The 17,844-nt window shown below is 45.2% G+C and overlaps 1 protein-coding gene across 2 annotated transcripts in view; it reads right to left on the bottom strand.

Annotated features, from left to right (window-relative positions):
* The window catches only part of Pde8b (phosphodiesterase 8B), a 216,259-nt gene extending 199,344 nt beyond the window's left edge, over positions 1-16,915 (bottom strand). The window contains exon 1 of one of the 2 annotated variants that reach the window (XM_038322041.1): positions 16,847-16,915. In XM_038322041.1, coding sequence (XP_038177969.1) covers positions 16,847-16,873 — 27 coding nt within the window. In that variant the 5' untranslated portion in view covers positions 16,874-16,915. Of the gene's footprint in view, positions 1-1,195; positions 1,275-16,846 lie in introns of those variants that run through there. The other variant, XM_038322042.1, reaches the window with a different exon arrangement.
* Positions 16,916-17,844: the final 929 nt, after the last annotated feature.

Raw genomic sequence — 17,844 nt, 5'->3', positions numbered from 1 at the left:
GTTATATCTCTAAATGTCTCCAAGGCAACAATAGCTAGACCATGACTGATGACTTCTTCATATCGTGGACAGAAATAGATTAAGTCACGTCGAAGAGAGCTTTCCGGGTTCTCCAAACCAGCGACAACCGAACTTTAGCCTACACACATCAGCGTGGGCGATCTGCGAAGACACAGATTGCACGTGGAGAGAGCGTACCTTTCTGACTCGTTCTGAGTGACCGGACTACCACTTCCTCAAGATCACACTTTGAAAACCACTTCTGTCCACAAAGCAAGATATTACAAACAAAAGCAGTGTGGCCGGAGCAAAACTCCTCAAGTGTGATATTTTATTCTTTAATACACAACTTGTGCTGGAAGCTGAAGCTTCGTTCCACAGAGGATTGCCATAGAACAATGTGGCCCGAAAGGTGAGAAGATGGCAGATTTGGGTGTCTCCACTTGCCCTTCCTAAGCGCTGGAAGTGGGTCTGAGGAGGACTGGTTTACTCACGGAAGTCAATATGATATTAATATACACGACATTACATTCCCAGTAGAGCACTTGATTTCATTTTTCTCGCTATAAATGATTCAAGCCTAGGAAGACAAGCCCACTGTGTTTCAGGAACAATAAAGTTTTGCAAAAGAAAAGAAGAAGAGACCTGGGGAGATTGAGAGGAGGAGAGAGAGTGTACATTGGGTCCAGTGTACAGACACAAAGAAGATAAAATTACTTCCATAATTCTAGCCACCATGTGGGAGCAGCTCATTAGCAACCGTTTTTGAACTTCTGCGTGCCTTATTTTTCAGGCTGCTCTCGTGTTTGTGTCTTTAGACAGGAAAATTTTCAACACCTCTTTTCTGTTTACCATTGACCTGAACTCCCACCTGGCCTACTTAATTGCTTGTTCTCTCTCAGCATTGAGTCACCCACTTTTAGAAGTAAAACCCCACATAAGCCTTTTCACAAAGAAACAAGGCCAGTGCTGTGCACAATGCATGTCTCACCAAGATCTCAAAGCCTTGGTATCAGTGAATCTACTGTTTAAAGCACCAGCTGTTACTAGCTTTCCTTCCTAGGGAAGCCACAGACAACAGCTACCTCTCCTCCTCCTCGGGTCCCAATGATGAACCAAGGTACAATTCCTCCAAAGTTTACTCTGGGGAACTAGTGAGCTTATAAGGGTTACTTATAAGTGAGTGGTTACTTACAGGAATGTGGGTGCTCCCCTGCAAGGTCTCACACCAGAAAGTACCTAACGGGGTAACAGCTTTCCTACAGCCACGCAGATAAAACCTTCCTTCTCTAGTCTTCCCAGTCTCTATAATCTAGCCACTCCCCAAGGCCAGTGGAATTAGGACAGTGTTGCATACAACAAGGGGTAGGAGCCCTATGACCCTGCCTGCCCAGCTGGGGCGATCTTTTGCAAGTGGGTACAGCCAAAGTCCCCAAGATAGCAATTGTTTGGCTAAGAGGATTTTCCTGTACAATACCAGATTAACATTACTTTACACACACACACACACACACACACACACATACACGGGGGGGAGTGCTCTACAGAGTCTTGAAACAAGACTGACACGTTGGGGCATTCGTGCCATGAGAATTATCTTTGGATGACGACCAGGAAGCAGCATCTTCTGGACACAGAAGACATCACATGGGTGACACCTATGACCACACAGCAGCTGTGACAGCACGCACAAGGCCTATGCAAGCACAAACCAGGCCAAATCTCACGTGGAGAGGAGAGCTAGGCATGAAATTCCACCCCTAGCACTGGAGCTATTGGCAATTGTTGGCTGCTGGGAGAGAGAGCAGATTTTCTCTGAGAGTACTGAGAGCATATAGGCCCTGGTAAGCCAACCATGCTACAGTGAAAGACCACTCATCCAAGAATACGTGGACAGTATATATTGGCTTGATGTGGAGGGGGTAGCTAAGCTGAGTGGATAAGGAAGCAGGGGTGGGTCCAGGAGCAGTTTGTGGGAGGGAGAATGAATATGATCAAAATACACTGTATGAAATTTGAAAAAGAAAAATCTAATCAATTTTTTAAAAACAAAAAAAAACCTAAATCTGGAAGCTAAAACCACAAAACTCTTAAAAACCTGTAGCCTCCATGATTAGAAGATAGAAGGACCATAAGTCCAAGTCTAGTCTGATAAAGCAAACTACAAAAAGATAATGAACCGAAGTACAGATTCAACTGCGAACACAGATGGGCCTGGTAAGCATGCTAAGTGAAAGGAGTCAGACAAGAGGCCCCAGAGCATAGTCTATGTGCATAAGACATCCCGTCTATTCTAAGGTCTGACATATAAATCAGGTAGTTGCCAGGGTTTGGAAGATTGCAATGTGAAGAATAGCTGCTTCAGGGGTGAAGGGTTTCCTTTCAGAGTGATTTTTTTTTTTTTTAAGAGCTGAAACTAGATGGGGGTTGTGGCTGCACAACCCAAAGTTAAGTGTACTTTATCACACACTTGGAGATGGTGATTTTAAATTGTGCATATTTTATCACCGTAAAGCAACTAACTCACCACTTTACTAGAATGAAAGAAAAACACACGTCAGCCAGGAACAAACGCAGAGAGCACCTGATAACTCACGACATATGTGCACTGGAGGAGAAATCCCCATAAACCATTTATGAAAGGCCCTGGCTGCAATCCATTGCCTCAAAGAGGAAGAAAAGAGAAAACCCCGTGTCACTCTCAGCTGAAACTTTCTCAGTGCCCCTGGGATCTGGACGAGAGTACAGCAGTGCCTCACCCCATTTCCTATACTAGAGACCCTCGCCACCACACTAAAGCGAGAACAGAGTGTCACATGGGCTAGAAAGGAAGACTATTCACAAGCACACATGTGTGCAAAGAGAGCCCTAAAGACTTCAAAAGCAATCACTGGAACTGGTGAGTTCCGCAAAGCTCAGCACGCAGGGCACCTGTTTTCTGTGTGCTAGTAATGAGGAATTGGACATTGTGAGTGCCATCCGTGGTGATGTGGAGAAGCATAAACATTTCTCCTAGATGAAAGCTACAACACCAGCGAAAGGTGTGAGGAAGCGAGCTCATCCAGATCTGCTGAATTCCTTGGCAGCAGCATTGCCGGACAGATATCAGTTCTCCAAAAAAAACTGTTATTCCTATTCAGTGTCATTCCAATCTAGAAACTGACCCCATGATTCTAAGATCTATGCAGAAATACAAATGATCTACAGTAACTCAGCGAATTCCGCAAACAACATTGAGAGATTATGCCTGCTTTTAAGACTGAGTAGAAGGGCACAGTGAACAAAACAGGCGGTGCTGGTGTGATGGCAGACAAAGGAAAAACATGGAACACTATACTGTCCAGGTACAGGACCGTGAGTCAACTCCGTTTCAATAACAGTTCCGTAGAAGTCAACTGGTAACATAGAGCCTTTTCAGCCACGGTGCTAGGATGACTGTGTACACAAAATGGTGAGGCAGAATAAGCACATAAATACCACTCCTGGCCCCGACTTTACACCACTCACAAATATTAACCATACGGGTCACAGAATTAAGCAAAGAATCCAAGGCTTAAAAACATCTTGAAGTAAACATAGATGTTTGCAAAAGTGGAGTAGACAAAGATTGCTTAGAAAAAAATGTAAGAGGAATGTGCCACAAAATGGAAAAAAGGGGTGTATTAGAGGTCAACAGAACTCAGCAGTCTGTTCTTGTAAAGTGTCTTTAAGAAAAGAAAAGGGAAAGACGCTGACTGGAAGAAAAATACATCCAGAAGAAGCTTACCTCACAGGACTGGAGAAAGGGCAGTGGTTGTCTAGCATAAGCAACACCCTGGGTTCAGTCCCCAATACCACACACACATACAGACATACACATGTGGGCACACACATACACTCCCCCACACAGAGACAGGCACATATGGACACGTACACATGTAGGCCACACACACATAGGCAGGCATGTGTGGACACACACATACACAACACACACAGAGACAGACATGCACATGTGGGCACACACACACATACATCCACACACACAGAGACAGGCACATATAGACACGTACGCACATAGGCCACACACACATAGGCAGGCACGTGTGGACACACACATACACCACACACACACATACAGACATGCACATGTGGGCACACACACACACATACACCCCCCCACACAGAGACAGGCACACATGGACACGTACACACATAGGCCACACACACATAGGCAGGCATGTGTGGACACACACATACACCACACACACACACACATAGGCAGGCATGTGTGGACACACACATACACCACACACACACACACACATAGGCAGGCATGTGTGGACACACACATACACCACACACACACACAGGCAGGCACACGTGGACATGCACATGTGCACACCACACACACACACACACACACACACACACACAAACACACACACATTTCTGCAAATTGATAACCAGAAGATAGACAACCTAATTAAAACTAGGACAAAATATTTTAATAACTTCACAGTATCAGAAATAAAAATGGACAGTTAAGCACGTGGGAACAAGTTCGCCATCTGTCATCAATGAAACGCAAAAGAGCCGCAGGGCTATCTCACTGCATAATCACCAAAGTGGCTACATGCTTCTGCTCCTTACTCTCACATATGGCTACATACGTCGGTACAATTGCGTTGTAGATTTTCTTATTAAACATGCTGCACACTCACCAAAGATCCTTGTTATTTATTCTAGTTATTTATGCTTAAAGGCTTCCCTCTGGGTGTTTACCATAGATTTTTAAAAACTAGCCCCAAACTGGAAACAACTCCAAGGTTCACTAGTCAAGAAATGAATAAATTGCGATACACTCATAAAATGAAACACTAAAAAATATAAAGTGACAAACATCAGATACTTATATCAATATATATGAAACTCAGCATCATATCAATTATCATATCAATGAATTATTTTTCTCACTACCAAAGACCTGATGAGAAACAAATGAGAGAAGAAAGTCTATTCTGCTTGTGGTGTGGAGGTGAGGTACTTTATCATGGTGAGGGAGGCAGAGGGGTAGAAATGGCCTTTGGTTGTGGCATCAGAAACTGGAGACTGCGCAACATGTTCATATTTCAGAGGCTCAGAAATGAGGACAGGAAGGAAGGTGAAGTTACAGAACCACAGGGCCCTTCCTACAGCAAGGCCTCAACTCCTATTGGTCCCACAGCCTCCCAAAACAGTGCTACCATCTGGGGACCAAATGTACAAACACTAGAGCCTAGTAATGGTTGGCATTTCAATTGAATCCATAATAATGCATCGTATTGACAGGAGACTAATAAGACAATTCTATCTAATAAAAAGGAGGTCAGGGGGTGCTTGGTGACTGTTGTCACAAACTGACTCCAAGAAGCATGGGCTTGGTTCATGGGACTGGATTATATCACCGTATGGTAGTGACTACACATTACATGATGGAAGTCTTCATCAAAACCTATAATTGAGATCAGATATGGTGGCAAACGCCTCTAATCCTCATACTCAGGAGGCAGAGGCAGGTGGATCTCTGCAGGTTTGGGGCCAGTCTGGTCTGTATAGTGAGTTCCAGGCCAGTCAGTGAGACTCTATTTTAGATAAATAAAATCTTGAGTCAAATTCTTTGAAAGGTGTGTGGTTTAAAAATTTATTGAAGATGCACAGAGTTCAAGCAAGTTTATTTATTTTTTTAATTTGCAGCATTTAACTGTTACAAACAAAACTTCCTCCCCAAATCTCCAGCTGAAGCCATAAAACCTAATGGGATTATACTTAGAGGAGAGACTTCAGCAAGGTAGGTGAGGTTAAATGAGGATAAAGAGCCCTAATCCAATAACATGGGTGTCTTCATTTGAAGACACACTGTAAAGTACACACACACATACACATGTATACTCACATGCACACATATACTCATATGCACACATACACACACATCCTCACATTCACACTCATATAAACATTTACACACACACGTATACTCACATGCACATTCATACACACACACATGCACACACATATACACATGTACTCACATGCACATGTACACATACAGACTCACATACACAATGCATACACATATACACATGTATACTCATATCTGCATGCACACATATACACATGTATACTCACATACACATGCACACATATACACATGTATACTCACATACATACGTACACACACATACTCACATACACACTCATACACACATACGCACACACATGCACAGACACACAGAGTCATGTGAAGGCACAGCAGGATGTCAGGGTGTACACAAATCAGAAGGAAGCATTTTACTAGAAGAAACCCCAATACCCTGCACTCTGGGTTTATACTTTCAGCCTTCAGAACTGTGATCAATGGATTTCGGGGGTGTGGGTCATCCTCGCATGTGATATTTTGTTATAGCAACCTGTAGGCACACTCCTGACCTCCTGACTGTAAGCAAATAACTCAGAACTTTTGCTGTTACATTCTCAGACTGTAGAATCCTTAGCCAGATTTCCAGGATCTATGTTGACAGACCGCTGAGTTTCAATTCTACAGATGGTCAGATAGATTGTTCACATGCTAGGCCTAAAGGATGATGGGAACAACCTGTAAAAGCAATCACGCATGCTGGGAAGACTTCCTGGGGCCAAGTGACGGTAAGTCTCAGGAGTGCCCCTGCGCCACCCTCACTGTAAATCAGACGTGACGTGAGTGACGCTTTGCCTTGCCTTCTGGTGAGTCCTGCTTGGCGCTGACCACTAAACTACTAAAGGGCGCGTCCTCGTCAGCATCAACTGTCAGCTTAGCACAGCTGGAGTCACCTGACAGTAGAGCCTCAGCAGACACACTGCCTGGAGCAGATGAGCCTGTGGGCGTGGCAGGGGTGGGCTGTCCACTGACATCTGAGGGCCCAGCCCACAGGGGCGGCACCAACCCAAGACAGGTGGTCCTGGGCTCTGGGAGGAAGCTGGCCGGACATGAGCCGGTGAGAAAGGTTCTGGGCAGCATTTGTGTACAGTGTCTGATATACTTTCTTGGAAGTGAGTAAATCCCTGCTTAGAAATAATTCTGGGTGGAAATGCAAGCAAGTCCCTGCCCTAATGTCAGTCAACAATGGACTGTGACCCGGAACAAAAAGTAAATCCTTCTCTTCGCCATGTTGCTTCCCATCAGTGTTTGTCACAGAAACATGATGAAACTAGAATGTTGTACTTCCCTCTCTACCTTTCGTCCCATGTGCCGGAAATGATTTCTGGGGACGAGAAAGATGGCTCGGCCGTTAAGTGTTTACGGCTCTTACAGAGGGCCCAGGTTCAGTTTCTGGCAACCACACCGCAGCTCACAACCACACATAACTCCAGTTCCAGGGACCTGATGGGAATCTGCTAGTCTCTGGGGCACCACACACACACATGGTATACACTCACACACACACACAGGTATGTACACACAAGCAGGTACTCACACATATACATAAAATAAAGACAAATCTTTGCAAACTAATTCCGTTCATCGGTTCTCTTCCTTTCAGCCCACAAAGTCCCTATCTCCTATGCAGTTATCTTACAGGCTCTCAATGTTTGAGAACTCCAGGGATCCAGGGAAAGGAGCCCTTACTTTGACTATGACATGGTGCCCTGTGGCACTCAAGGTCTGGCTTTCCGTCTCCCAAGACAATGGTCATTCTCGCTATCAGCCCAGCTTATCCAAGGCGACTCATGGAGAGGAATGTGTTCAGACATGAGCAGAAAAAAAGAAGATGCACGCAGGTAGCAAACCTGAACAATGGATTGTGGGTAAAAGTTGACCCTGTGTTGGCTCTGGGAAGGACTTAGGAGACTCTGTCCCATGTGACCTTACTCTACCCATCCGCAAACACTGTTTGCTCAATCTGGGAAACTGGTTCAGAACCCAGCTGTGCCTCACCATCTCCACTGGCACCACCCCGGCCAAAGACACCAGCATCCCCGGCCTGGGTTATGGCTGTGGGCTCTTGGCACATCTCTTATCATCTTCCACTTAGCTCCCCTGGACTTTCTCCAGAAGTTTCTGGATGAGCCACCTGTAATCTCAGCCAGAAGTCATCACTTGCCATCTGAGACCACAAGGCCTCAACGGTTTGACTCTCTGAGACCCATCAGCACCCACTGTCCTCCCCTTGCTTTGGCTCCACTGGCCCCTACTGCTTCACTGCAAACACTAGAACAGTTCCTCTAAGGCCTCCACTCCCGCTCGGGAAAATTTTCTCCCAAATGTCCACATGGCTCTCTCCCCACTCCCTTCTGGTCTGACCTCAACAATTACATGACCAAGGAGGCCTTCCTACTGCGGTGTCCAACAGAAACATTCTGCCACACCTTCTTCCCAGGCAGTCCTTCCAACTTGCGCTGGAAATGTTTCTCTGGCGACGGTCATCACCTGACTCTTTCTTTCTTGACCTTCTCTCCACCCTTGCAGGTCAGACCTAAGGGTATCTGTTGTGTGAATCTTGTACTAATAAGAAGACAGAGTGGGAAGCAGCTGTCCAGACGCCCTTGTTCCCCACTTCTGTGCATACTCCCAGAGGTCTCCAGATTTCATCCCATGTGGACAGTGGTGGAGACAAAAGAGATCCCACAGTCTGGGTGAGTCCCCCCAAAGGGAGGGGAAGGGACTGGAGAGGCCAGGGTGGCACAGTTGTACCTGGGCTGAGGCAAGAGACCATCTAAGACAAGTGGGATTGGGTAACAGTGTCCCTGGCCTCTTCCCCTCCATCCTTCTCCTGGGGGCTTCATTTTACCCCAAAGCTTCCTTACCAGTGTACCTACTGAACTGGGATAGAAGTGAGGGGTGGCCCATTAATGCCTCAACTCTCAGGTTACCTACCACACAGTGCCTGGAACAGACACAGCCTTGTCTGTGCCTGCTGTAGTCAGACAATGTCCCTACTGATGCCATGGCTGTGACACACTGCTTCAGCCTTCCTCCAAGGACGGTACCCTGCCATCCCCTCTACTCTCTTCCCCTCCTGTCCTGTTTATCCCCATCCCTTGTGCCTTTCTTGTCACCATGGGATCCTTCCTGCTCCTGCAAAGAGAAGTGGTGAACTATGACCTTTCTGACCACAGCACAAAAGCCACATCCTGAGAATTCTGGTGTGTGCCCATCACAAGATCCCAAATGCCCATCCTTAGATGGCAAAATTTGCTCACTGACAGATAGATGGTGAATACGCTGTAGTGGTCATTGTCCCTCTGAAAATGCTGTTCTAGAATAAAACTGAGTTTTCTCTTGGAGACTTGAAAACAAGTGTCACAAATGGTCCTCTGTGGGAAGAAATCCTGGACAATGGACCCCTGACAAAAAGTTCTGCATCAGTCAAACATGGTTCATCTCAAGTCTTCCTCAGATCATTCCATCACCAGTAGGGACAGGGTCAGAACCACTCACCAGCTCTCCAAAGGGTCGCACTGCCAACAAACAGAAAATAGTATAGAATTTTCTTTAGAGACTTCTAAGTGGAAGTAGAAAATAGTTGCTAAAAATGTAGAGAAATCATTTCTTTCTGCTTTGTAACCCACATGTCTTCTTGCAGAGAGTGCAATGGTAAGGAATTCATGGACGTTCAACTGTTTACTAAGTCATCTTCCTTCTAGGGATGTGTCTCCACAGCCCTCCCATAGACATGTTTGCTAGAGAGCTAACCTTATACTTTCCAACCCCTGTTCTCTGCAGACTTAGCATTATGTGAATGTTACCAAGGATTGCTGCTGGTTCATGGTTCTTGGAGACCAGGAAATCCAAAAGCAAGATGTTGGTACCTGCTTGGCTTCTGATGAGGGCCTCTTGGCTGTGTTGTAGCATGGTGGAGGGTGAGACAACAGGATACCAGGGGAAACCTTTTATCTCTTTCTAGTCACAATTCCATCATAAAAGACCAGAGTACCACAAAAACAGAAAACTTTCATGGGGTGGGATGATGATGCACCTAAGGTCTTTCTCTGGCAGAGCCAGTCATGAGGTCCAAGATGAAGCAAGTCCAAATGAAGCAATGGTCACTGCTCAAGGGCACAGACAGAAAACCTTGGTAATGCTCGCATCATGTTAACGCTGCATACGTTCAGAAAATGAACCATGTAGTCATGGCGTCCCTGACCGATATTTCAAAGGCTACATCAAACAGAGAGGGCCCTGCAGAAGCAGAGCCACCACAGAGTTCCTTAAGTACGGGGTGCTGAGCAGAGAGATGAGGTTGGAGTCCAACAGTCCCCAACCACAGAAATGCCTAGTGGAGCCACGGGGGTAAGATTATTACCAATACCCTCAGGTAGGCATAAGGAATACATTTCTGAGGTGGAGAGATGGCTCAGCAGTTAAGAGCACTTGCTGCTCTTGAAGACCAGGGCTTAGTTCCCAGCACCCAAATGTCTGTAACTCCAGTTCCAGGAAATCCAGCCTCTGTGGGCACCAGGCCTGCAGGAAGGTCGCATCATAGACGGAGGCAAACACTCTTTCACATAAAATAAATTTCTTCGAAAAGAAATGAATCTCTTCTTTTTGCAAATTACCTAATCTTGGGTATCCAGTGACATCAATAGAAAGAAGTCTAACACACACACACACACACACCATGGGAATGTCTACACTGTGTGTCTTGTTTGATTTCACAGGCCCATTGCTGGAGGGACATTTGCTTTAGGATTAATCTTGCTTAGAGTCTCATTCAGCAGCGATTCAGATAAGACTCTGGACTTTAGACTTTTGAGCTGGTGCTGGGTGAATTATGACTTGTGGGCTATTGGGATGGGGATAAGTATGTTTTCTATGTGAGAACAAGAATTTTAGAGACCAAAGGGAAGATGGCACGTCTGAATGTAAGGTAGGGAGCTCAAAATGTATGTGTGTGTCAGACATTTAATCCCCAAAGCAATGATACGGGGAGGTGGGTCCGCTGCGAGTCTCCACCCTCACAAATGGGTTCATTGCAGTTATGAAAAGGATTTACAGAGGAGTGTGTCACTTCTCACCCTTTTCTGTCCCTTCTATCATGTGAGGACATGGCACTCCCTCCTCTAGAGGACATGGCAACAAGATGCCACCTTGGAAGCAGACAGTGTCCTCACCAGAAAGTTCAACCTGTTGATGTTTTAATCTTAGATTTTTTTTAAGCTTACAGAAATATGGGAAATTCGGTGTTTATCAATTTTCCAAACTTGAACATTTTGTTACGGTAGTACAAACAGATGAAGACATTATAAACCTCAGTCAGAAAGAGACACTCCGTTCTGAGTCATGTTAGTGACTGTGTCACAGGCAGACAGCAGAGGTCAGACAATAAGTAGCGTAAGTAGCGTGACAGGGAATGTACGCACTGGTGTGTGGTGGGGAGGGACGCAGTGCTGAGACAGGGGCTCGGGTTCTGATTCTTGCCACTGTTGTGAGATTTCCTTACATCTAAGGACATGGATATACAAAAACCATCTCTTTTGTATCACTAAGAAAAGTCCTTGCTGTCCACTAAGCAGCGTGACAACCCCAGGGCAGCCCTACAGGGCAGAAGCATTGATTCCCCCCAGTTTCTCACCTCTTGATTATTTTCATCTACCCCAAGGGGTTAGGCAATTCCTGCTGCCTTCAGGTTGGTTATCTGACGTTTAATAGATAATCCTCAATAGCAAAATATAAATCTAGACATATGTGCTTGGGGATAGCCTTTCTTAAATGCTTTGCTTTGCAAAATATACTAAGAAAGCAAATCTGAAATTTCATCATTCCTTCCCTGACAAATATTTACTTCATCAATATCAAATTTATACCCATGTCCTGCTTCCTTGACTTTCTTTATAAACAATGACTTTTAGTTTGGATGTCACACTATTGCAGAACATTTTGAAATATCCTTCCTCAGCAATTAATCAACAATGCATCCCCTTGATACCAAATTTGAGAACAACAACAAAAAAAACTAAAACTATCTACACATTCAAAGACAATGACACATCCATTACAGTTATTGCCTGGCTAATAGCCAATGATCAGATGCTACCAGACAGCATCATGGTCTCAGATTCATGATGGTGACCAATCCACAAGACACAGTGAGCTTCACCACTATCCTTGCTTAGCTTTCCAGTAGGAGCCATGTACAGAAATACAGTGTTCACAGTATCTGTGGTCTTATTTCAGAGTGGGTCTCCCTTCACCATGCATGTACACCTTCACTAGTACCGTTAATAAAAGATACTTGATGCCCTTATTAACAGCAAGTCCTTTTAAATAATGCCCATAAAATTGAGAAAACTACACCTTTTGCTGCAAAATGTGAGGGCACTATATTTGGAGGCAGAGTCGTTAGTTTTTTTTAAAAAAAGTTAGTGTTAAATGAAGTTTTTTGCATGGACTTTAAGCCAATGTGATTGATGTCTTCATAGGAAGAGGTCAGAACACAGACAGGCAGAGAGAAGACTAGATAAAGACACAGAGAGGATGGTTGTCTAGAAGCCAAGAAGTGAGGTCCTCAGAGAAGCCAGCCCCAGGGACCTTGATCTTGGGCTTCTAGCCTAGAAGACTGAATTTCTGAGGGGGATCAGATTTCTCCTTTGTAAGCCTTTGATACTTTGTTACATCTGCCCTGACACAGTGAACCAGACTATTGTATATGTACCGTTTCTTCTTCTCTTCCTCTTCTTCAGAATAAAGGAAGATAACATTTCCCTGTGCCCATGTATCTGAGTAGGTCTATGCAACTAGTTCTGACCAAAGCAGGGAAAAAAAAATAGAACTAAGCTTTATTGTTGAGCTAAGACATTTAAAGGCAGTTGTAATTTTCTACCGCATCTGTCTTCTTCCCTGCCTTCTTCCCTGCCAAGGGACCACCAAGACCACATGTTCCAGGAAGGAGAATTACAAGGTAGTAGAGCTTCTGCCATCCTGGTTTCCTGAGAGACTGTGTGAAACGAGCATTCTGCTAACCTACTTTGGACATAAAATGTGAGAAGTATTTATCAAATGTATTTAATCCACTAAAATTGCAGGATTGATTTATAACTATAGCATAGCCACTTCTGACACACAGATCTACCTCACCAAAATCAGAGCACTAGAGTGCTTGGATCTCATGCCATATCAGTGAGTTCGTGTAAAATTATTATTTAAGCAAAATACCACGAATGGTGCAAAAGTAATGCTTATATCTTAGAGGTAACCAACAGCTTCCTAACTGGATTTAGGGACTGTTCGATGGGAGGAAAGTCATTCCTGGTACTGCACGCCTGGCATGGGAGAGGTGGTCATAGATCCCAGAAGAGGACATACTCCTGCCATTTTCCTAAATTGATGTAACCGCCAATAACTGTATTCTAAGCCCTTAGCCTTATAGCCATAGGTAAGTGCACCTCTCCTTACCAAAGAGGCTTCTTTTAGCAGCTACTGAGGTTACTGCAGATATTCAGAACTGGTCAAAAGGCCCCATCTGGAGATCTGTAATACAATCCCTACATCCAAGGCTCAGGGAACACCACAGAAGAGGAATTGCAAGAGTTAAGACCCTGAGCACCCAATGAGTGCTCACCACTATGAAACAGCTGCTTCTAGATGCGTTAGGGAAAGTGCACCTGTGACTCTCAACAATAATTAGTATGTAGGAATAAGTATGTATCTAATAACCATGCTTGTTCACATGGTAATCCCACCACTAGGAACTGACTTACTAGAAATAGATGAATACACACATGCACACACATATAAAGACACACATATATAAATAAATAAAAATCCACAATGCTAATAATATATGTATTTAAGTAATCCAAGTGCCCAATCCACTGGGAATTGATTAAACCAATGATGGTTCTGATGTGGGATTCCCCTCTGTATGCTGTGAATATGCTTTAGTACCATTGGTTGATGAATAAATCTGTTTTGACCAATGGCTTACCAGAACAAAGCCAGGCAGGAAATCCAAACAGAGATATAGAGAGAGTAGGTGGAGTCAAGGTGTAGCTGCCAAAGGAGAAAGATGCCTAGAACCTATACTGGTAGGCCACAGCCTCGTGGTGATACACAAATTATAGAAGAGTTAATTTAAGATATAAGAGTTAGCCAAGAATTTGCCTAAGCTATTGGCCAAGCAGTGTTGCAGTTAATATAGTTTCTGTGTGGTTATTTGGGTCTGGGCAGCTGGGAACGAAAGAGCAGTCTTCATCTGCATGGTTCATACCCCTGACTCATATCTATAGAGTTATAACGAGTCAGTATCTTCACTGACTTAAATAATACGTATGTCATTTTGATAAAAAACAAGAAAATCAAAGATGAAGAAAATTTCCACCCATGAAAGCTCTTTTAACTCAAGTGCACTGAGGCATATAAACTGCCTCTACACGTTCTGGCTCCTTTTTGGAAATTTCCCTCTTCCATTGTGCTTGGCTGGATCTTTATAACCAAACTCAGTTAGCTAGCCCAGTCTACCCACCCACTAGTTGAGTGATGTCAAGCAAAAAAAAAAAAAAGTCAAAAAAAAACCTTCCAGTTTCTCATCAAAGAAACCACCAGAGTACTTCCTTCAGTGGTGGCTAAGTGTATCCCCAAGGCCTCATGAAAGCGTTTATTGAGGACAATACACAGTGCAGGCACATAATCAATATCCACTACCCATGATGCTCATCTCTGGAAACCTGGACGAACAAGATTTCTCGTGGCTTGACTTGCATTTACTTTGGCTCTTTTATTCCTTTTAAAAATGTCTAGTTAAAAAAAGGCTATAAATCATTCTGTGTATTTCTCATCTTGAAATAAAATGGAAAAAAAAACTAGTGTCTTTTTTTTCTCTTCAAAATAGTGCTTACCCCACTAGGCTCTGATAATATTAGGCATTCTGATAGTTAATGCTGTTTCTAAAGAGAATTTCATTATTTCATCGCTGAACGGATCGGGTGCTTTTCTGGGAAGTTAATATTAACTGAGTCGTTCCCGGGTAAGTAAATCGTGCTTATCAGATGTAACTGAAGGCTCACACACCCCCTGTGAGACGGGCAGCTTACTGTGCCTTCTTCCACCCAGGAGCCAAATGTGGGCCTCTCTCCCTGGGCCTGGCGAGGGTGGCCAGGCAAGGGTCTTACCGCGAAGCCTAGATCTTTTCAGAATTATGCAGTCAAGCTGGGTCAGATCTTTCTGGAAGGTTCGGCCCAGTGCATACCAAGCACCAACGACACCACTGAGTTTATTTCCCCAGACCATAAGCCCCAACGACTTCTGTCACTTTACAGCCTCCTCCACACTTCTGCTCCAGTGTCTCTTCAGACTATAAATGCTTTTTCAGAACCTAGCACAAGCTGTAGCAAGACTGCACCGAATAGGCTGTCTCCGAATGTAACAAACGCCTGTCAGAGAGGACCCCAGGACTGAGGGCTCCCTGACAGCCTTGATGGCAGCACACGTGGCCTGACGGTTTTTTGTTGTTGTTTTTTGTTTTGTTTTGTTTTGTTTTTCACAGTTCATTAGCCCCACACAGCTCCCGCCTCCCATCCCCGTTCTTCCCACCGCGGGTGAATTATCATTCTTCAGTTTCTACTTCTTGGAAAACCTAGCCTCTGCAAAATGAAAATGGCCCTTTCAAGGTCAGGAGGGCAGTCAAGCAAGAACTGTCCGTGGCAGACAGATTATAAAGCTTTAGAGGGCGGGTTCTCTGCCTCTCACCTCCCCAGCACCCTGGATAAATGTTTTTGTTGACTGTGTCCCAACACAGTTTGGAGAATAACTATCTTAGAGAAACACTGAAGGTTGAAACTTCAGATTGTCAAAGAACTTTCAAAGCAGGCATGCCAAAACCACCACCACCACCACCACCACCACCTCCACCCCAAGCACTGGCGGAAGACTCAGAGTTCAAACGCAATGATTGTAAGGTCCTTGGTCCCAGCAGCTGGCAGCAGAATGGTGTTGCCTAGGGCCCTCAGCCTGGAACAGGTAAGCCAGCATATAGTCGGTGCCAGAAACTTTATAGACCGTCACAGAAACTCCTACAGGCATTAGAAGACTGTAGAAGGTTAAAGACACTTCAGTATGATTTTATTGTTTTTTTAAGACTGCCACAACGACAGTTAAGTGTGTTTCAGTTAACTGTTAACTCCTTCTCAAAATGCTCCCAAGTTCAGTGCAGCAATATCCACTTAGCCTTAGACCAAGCCCCCTTCCTACGCCCTGTGCACGGTCATTTTGCTGTGAACCCAGGGCATGAGACCCTCACAAGCAGCTTCTTCTCTCCCAGGTACCCCTGCTTCCCTCTGGACAGGATAGGAATCCTCCTTCCTAGGGAGCACCATGCAGGAAATTGCACTGGGTCACTGACAGTAGGAGGCGCCAGGCATACATGCACTCGCACGCACGCACACACCTGCCCCTCTACCTGCATTTGCACCTGTACCCACACCTACACCCGCACACACCCGGGGTCTAAAGCTGCCGTGCCTTACTTCCAGGAAAAGAAGCTAATATTGCAGCTACTGGAAATACATTCGGACAGCCAGGGGCCCCACACCCGGGAGGTGAGGGAGCGTGGGAAAAATGCGCGCAACAGGAGGCAGAAGCCAGGCTACTTCAGGGAAGCAACAAGATCACTACCAGCCAGGCATAGACCCATGTGCAGAGACTATTATTAAACATTGGAAATTGCAACACGGGCATCTTAGGCATTCCAGATACCTCTCTAGGAAGCAAGATGGGAGCCAGGTACCAAACGTGGAAAGACTGGAGGAAAAGGAAAGGGCCATCTCAGCACCTGGGGTTCAAAGACAGGTCCCGGCAGGGCTCCAAGCTTGTGCCCGTGCCTTGGGACACCCCTCTGCAGACATGTGCAGGGCTCACCTGGCGCTTGCTCTGCTGCTGGTCCATGCCCGCTGCGATCCCCTGCTGCTGTCCCAACGTACGGGTGCCTGTGCCTCTGGCGGCAGCCACTCATAGAGCGCACCCAGCTGCTGTGCCTTTGCACCATGCGCCTTCCTCGCTTCTGCGCTTCTGCGCGCCAGAAGGGTCTGGTCGCTCCTAGGGACTCTGCCTGCCAATCTGAGCCTCCACTGCCTTCACTCCTCCAAAGGTCCCAAGGCCAGCGAGTGCCTGGGTCCTAGCGCCCCTCCGAGGATGTTGATCCCCGACTTTGAGTTGCTTAACGGCTTCCTAGTTACTGGACTCTGAGCAACGCCTTCCTGGAAATCCTAGGAAGTCAATTCTCACTGACGCTGGTGAACGGAACCTAGTGCTTTTCTTGGGACTCAAGATTCAGGTTCTAAACATCTGCTAACCTTTTTAAGGCTCTCCACAATCCCCTCCGGAAAGCCCTGTCTCCAGGAAACAACCCACCAAGTTTGCCGACACTTCTCAACTCAAATTTGTTCACATGCTCCCTCCATTTGTTTATATTTTGGGTACTGTGAAATGTTGGTACATACTACACATGTACTCTGAAATATCCCCAAAGTGATATGAACTATATTCTCACATGTGCTTATATTTTAAAGAAATTTTATACTGCTCAAGTATGTATACATATATATAAATGCATATACCGACACACATAATATGTATGAATATATATGTATAGCTCCATTCATGATATCATATTTGCTAAAGGGTGTTCTTCATATGCAAAGGAATACATAAACAGCACACTATGTGTGTATGCACACACACTTGTGTGTAGGGGATGATCCCTCAGTCTTAATTGGGCAGACAGTGTGTAAACATGAGTCACACGTAGATCGAGCCAAAAGCACACTGATACTCCTTGAACTCTCCCCCTCCCCAGCAGCTGCCCCCACCAATCTGTTTAGGGAGCTGGCACTCATTAGCCGTCTAGGCACACACTG

Source organism: Arvicola amphibius, chromosome 3, assembly GCF_903992535.2.
Source record: "Arvicola amphibius chromosome 3, mArvAmp1.2, whole genome shotgun sequence".
NCBI lineage: Eukaryota > Metazoa > Chordata > Mammalia > Rodentia > Cricetidae > Arvicola > Arvicola amphibius.
Note: the sequence above shows the minus strand (reverse complement) of the source record. Positions and strands in the feature narration are given on the sequence as shown.